General features: G+C 44.3%; 1 protein-coding gene across 1 annotated transcript; it reads left to right on the plus strand.

The window, feature by feature from the left end:
* Window positions 1–1,823: 1,823 nt before the first annotated feature.
* zfp36l2 (zinc finger protein 36, C3H type-like 2) lies at window positions 1,824–5,366 on the plus strand. Its single transcript, XM_060073799.1, has 2 exons — window positions 1,824–2,258; window positions 2,489–5,366. The coding sequence occupies exons 1-2, from the start codon at window positions 2,211–2,213 to the stop codon at window positions 3,704–3,706; spliced, it is 1,266 nt and encodes a 421-aa protein (XP_059929782.1). The 5' UTR covers window positions 1,824–2,210; the 3' UTR covers window positions 3,707–5,366.

Consider the following 5,366-nt stretch of genomic DNA (forward strand, 5'->3'; position numbering starts at 1 on the left):
CGTGCGTGTGTATTTGTATGTGTGTGTGTGTACGTGCACGTCAAGACCATTCTTCTCTCTGTATTCAGCATTGCTCATACACTGTTGCCTGGTGCTTTGCTTCCGCACCGCACCTGGGCCCCTGTCCTTCTCTATAAACGCGTACTCCTGGCAGGGCTTTAGCCTTCAGCCAACTACCTGAAGCACTACTCTAAGAGTGCTTAGAGAGAAGCTGTTATGAGGAACAAAGGGCGGGTCGTTTCAGGTGAATGTATAATTGTATACGTTTCCAACTGTTGTGAGCTTGTGGCTGAATTTCACTGTTTATGTGAGCCGTTATTGTCCGGTTATATTTAATTTGCGCGCAGTGCTTCCTGGAGAGGGCAGGCTCCTCTTTATGATCCCCTCTAGTCTTCCTGCTTACATAATTAGGAGGACTGGACAATGGACCAGTGTCCTGTGTGTGTTTGTGTATGCACAAGGCCACATTTCCTGCCTGTGTAGATCGACACAACTGTACTTTTTTGCCTCCCTTATCCTCTCAGAGCAGTGTTCAGTGTGGAAGAAGTGACGTAAGGTTTTGAATGCCTGGAGCTACCATCGCCAATTCTACATATGTTGGAGCAAGTGGCCGGAGTCTGGGGGAGTGAGATACTGTTTCCTTTGGGAGTTTGACATGTTTGAAGGATCTCTCTTGCTGCATGTGTCTGTGCCTATAGTATTAAAAGTCATTCATCACGAGTGGCCCGAAAGCTGAAATAGGCTGAGGGCTGTTCCAACACTAATTTTAGGGTTGCTCGTAGTAGGATTCCAAGCTGTTATGTCATTTGTTTTTCACTCCATGCTATTTTTCCTGTTTTCCATCTCCTTACTCTCTTAACTGTGTATGACCACGCTGTAACTTATTGTTCTGTGTGGAAGACGCTTTGGGTTACCAAACATGTTGGAACTATATGACATCACAAGAATGCATGTACGGTACTTTGTTGAAATGCTTGTTTGTCTCCTACATCCTTAACTGAATACTGACTTTAGGATAAACAATGATGAATTCATTTCCATAAAAAAAAGGTAAAGGTCTGTGTTTTCATGAAACTACACAAGTTGTTTTTAACATAATACCACTATCAGGGTTAAGATATTTTATTTGAATTTATATGCTTTTACAAAGCCCACCGCTCAGCAGGGGGCGCCCTTGACTGTCTAAATAAATGCAGAGTTCGCTCTGATGGGGGCAGTCTTGCTCCGCTCTGATATATTCCAGTGGAAACGCACATTCCTTCATTGTGCTGCAGTTAGTTGGAACCAAGTTAAGATTTTAGAAGTTTGAAAGGATTCTTAATAAGGTCATTTAATGAATGTGTTCACAATACATGTTGATGCATGAAGTCTATATCATTTATCTATTTCCTCAATATTTGAAAGTTTGACCTTATAAAAACCTACAAAAATAGGTAATGTGAGTCGAGAAACGTATTGGTCCGTGCATAGTTGGCCGAAGTGGTTACTGAGTCTTAGAGTTGATTACGCAACCACGGACTTCTAAATATTCTCCTGCACTCTGTCTGTACACTTTACCCTTCATACTTGTGGTCTCGCAGAATCCACTGGCGGGGGGTTTGTGTGTGTGTGGTGGCGAACGGGTGAGAGGGGAGCACAAACTCTTCGTCCACAATAAATGTTTTTCTTCTGAAATGAGAGTCCATTCAATTTAACAACATACTTTATTTGAGTGACTCATTTCACCGCTTATTCGAAATCAAACCCAACTTCCAATCCGTTGGGTGATATGACGGGGGAAAAAACAACTGAAAAAGGGAGAGCTGGCATAGGGTTTCCACAAAGGCGTGGTGTAAAAATAGGCGGCCCGCCACCAGTGAATGGAAGACTTCGGGGAGGTGGCGTGTTCAGAAAAGAGCCCTACATAAAGTTTAACTACAACTCCACAAGGCCCCTCCCACCTTGTGTTTATATACATGTGCAGGCGGAGAGCGGTCAGTGAAGCACTCTGGTTCAGCGCTTCTCAAAGGGGACAAGCGACTCGATCATAACAACCTGAAACTACTTCTCCCCGTCTGTCCTTTTTTTTTTCACTCGCTGCCAGTACTGGACTTGCACATCAATATTTAAGACTTCAACTACACCAGTCGTGGCACATTCTGCGCCAGTCGCGTTTAAGGATCCTGGTCGATCCTCCATGAACGAGAGAACACGACAGTAAACTTTTGGAGATGTCTTCTATTTTGTCCACGTTCTACGACATTGAGATGCTTTACAAGGTATGCATTACAAACCATTCATTCCACCACTTCAAATCGCGGTGCTGGTTAACAGTCGTAACTTTGAATGCATACTTATTTTCTTGCATCGCAGCCCTTGTGCTGATCATTAAATTCAGCTAACCTGTTGATTTTTGCAATGTCACGTGAGGCTTAGCCCACACTAGTTTATTTCAGGGGAAGGTGGCAAATATTGTAACTGACTTCCACGTTTTCTTCTTTCTCTCCAGCAACAGGAAAAGGGCTTGAACATGAACGCCATCCACATCAACAGCCTCCTGGACAAGAAGGCGGTGGGCGCTCCGGTCCCCACCTCGAACTCCAGTCACTCCTTTTCGCCGGGATTTTTCCGCAGAAACTCGATGAGCAACATGGACTTGATGAACAACGGCAACAAGTTCCCCGTGAGCGCGTACAACAGCCTAAAGGAGAATATGGCAGGCAGCAACTGTGCCACGGCCCTCATGAACAAGGAAAACAAGTTCCGTGACCGCGCTTTCAGCGAGGAGAGCGTGGATCGCAGCTTGGACCGCAGTCAGGCGCTGCACAATCTGCAACAGCAGAAGTCGGGCTCGCAGATCAACTCGACCCGCTACAAGACCGAGCTATGCAGGCCCTTCGAGGAGAACGGCGCCTGCAAATACGGCGAAAAGTGCCAGTTCGCCCACGGCTACCACGAGCTACGGAGCTTGTCTCGCCACCCCAAGTACAAAACCGAGCCCTGCCGCACCTTCCACACAATTGGCTTCTGTCCGTACGGGCCCCGGTGCCATTTTATCCACAACGCCGACGAGCGTAGACCGGCCCCGGCCAACGCCAACGTGCAAGGGGAGCCCAACAATAAGTCTGCCCGGGAGCTGTGCGGCTACGGCCAGCGGGACACCATGTCACACCAGTCCAGCTATAACCAGAGGGAAAGACCAAAGCTCCACCACAGCCTCAGCTTCTCTGGATTCTCATCCCACCATGGCCTCGACTCACAAATGCTCGATGGCCCCATGTCGCGCACCCCACCACCACCTTCATCTACGTCCTCGTGCTCTCCGAGCTTCTACGAGGACGCGCTGTCGCCCAACTCCATGTCCTGCGTCAACAGTGCCTTCAACTTCCAGGGACAGGACTTAAAAGCCCTACTGGCCCCTTTGACCGTGCACAACCCAAACGCCTTTGCCAACCACTCCAACGGCGCCTTCTATGGGAACCTCCAGAGCAACATGTGCCCGCCTTCACCCACCTTCAACATGAGCCACTTGCAGTCCATGCGCCGCCTGAACGAGTCGCCGGTGTTCGAGCCTCCCTCCAGCCCGCCCGACTCCCTCTCCGACCGGGAGAGCTATGCGAGCGGGTCCCTCAGCTCCTCTGGGAGTCTCAGTGGCTCCGAGTCACCGAGTTTGGACGCTGGGAGACGGTTGCCAATCTTCAGCAGGCTGTCGATTTCCGATGACTAAATCATTCTATCTTTTGTTCGTGCTATCGGCAACGGATGAGAACTATCCATATTCTGGCATTAGTTTTGTTTTCTATGTAACATGATAGCTGTATAAAGTAGATAGCAACAGAAGGCATTCCACCAGTGCCTTGCCTAAGGGCTGTGATTTAGAAACAGCCCCCTTGCTCTATCAGGCAAGACACACTTTTCCTTGGATAGATGTGTAAAATGACTTGACAAGTTGAGACTGTAAGCGGTTTCAGATTTCTTCCATCCTGCCAAGAATATGCCTTGACTCAAAGTAAAAAAAAAAAAAAAAGAACTTTTTTTTTTTACCTGAAAGCTTCAATTTCCATTCCAGAACTGAATTGTCTCATAGCGCCACCCAGTGGTTTGTTTGGTTAGTCTAATTTGTTGCTTGGTTTAAAAAGCACTCGAGTTTGGTCGGTTTGGGGGAAATCACTGCTGATGGTTGGATCTATATATTTTTTTTTTAGCTGTTCGAGTGATTACATAGCGGTGCTGACTTGCTATGGACTATTTAACTTATTTATTATCTTGTGAAAAAGTATAGGCTACATTGGTAATTTGTGACCATACTGTATTTATCAAGTATGATGAAGCAATAGATCTATATTCTTTTATGTTTAAATTATGATCGCCATTATTAATCTGCATAAAGTGGAGTGTATGTTTCTTTCACAGTAATATATATATATATTTTGGTTGTTTTTCCTCTTTTTTTTTTTTTTGTAACTTCACTTAGTTATTTTTTATTGTAAATGAGTAAAAAAAAAAGATCTTAATTTAAGAGAACGTATGTGATATTTATTTCATTATGTTTCCTTGTTTACGTTAAAGTTTTTGGTGATTGCTGTTTACTCTGGAGGTTGCATGATAGTGCTGTTGGAGGATCCATTTTTTTCCTAAAGACATTTTTCTCTTCTGTAGAATGTAAACAGTGTGTTTGTACAGACCGTCCAAACCCTACCATCTTTACCATTTTTTTTTCTCCTTGCGTTTAGACCAGACCTCAATAACCAAGAACCCAATTCAATAAATCAACCAAAATGTATTTAAAATAATAATAATTTCTCGTTTTTGTACGGGGGTGACACTGTGATTCTAGCCATGTGCTGAAGAATGTAGCAATCCCTTGTGCCCAAGTATTATTGTTTTTTTCCAGTGCCTGGGGTTCACCATCTTGACCTGCCTTAAGATTAACCAAATAAAGTATTTTCCTATATATGAAATCCTTATTTTTACACAAGTTGTATTGAATGTAGATTACTTTGGGCATATTTTTTGTCATTTATTTGAAGGTTGTTACCACTCAAAGAAACTCTGGAGTGACAACAGTAAACTTTTCTCCCCATTCCTCAACACTTATCTTTTAGTTTTGTTTGACATGAAATGTAGTCTTGAGTTTTTTTGCTACAGGATCGGCGGGGGTTTAAGACATGTTTGGTTTGTACATAGTAGGTACATGGCGATGCGCACTATCTACTTTTGACTACTTTATCAGAAGTAAAGCTTTTTGAATGTGACGAAACGGACAAATGACAACACAAGTTCTATTCGGGGACGGGGGGCGATTCACTACAAACTGAGCTTGAGACTCTTTGTGCTGTACATTTTATTTTGTAGTTTTGTCCCAATAAAATCATTTTGAAAGTTAA

This window comes from Gadus macrocephalus, chromosome 15, assembly GCF_031168955.1.
Source record: "Gadus macrocephalus chromosome 15, ASM3116895v1".
Classification (NCBI taxonomy): domain Eukaryota; kingdom Metazoa; phylum Chordata; class Actinopteri; order Gadiformes; family Gadidae; genus Gadus; species Gadus macrocephalus.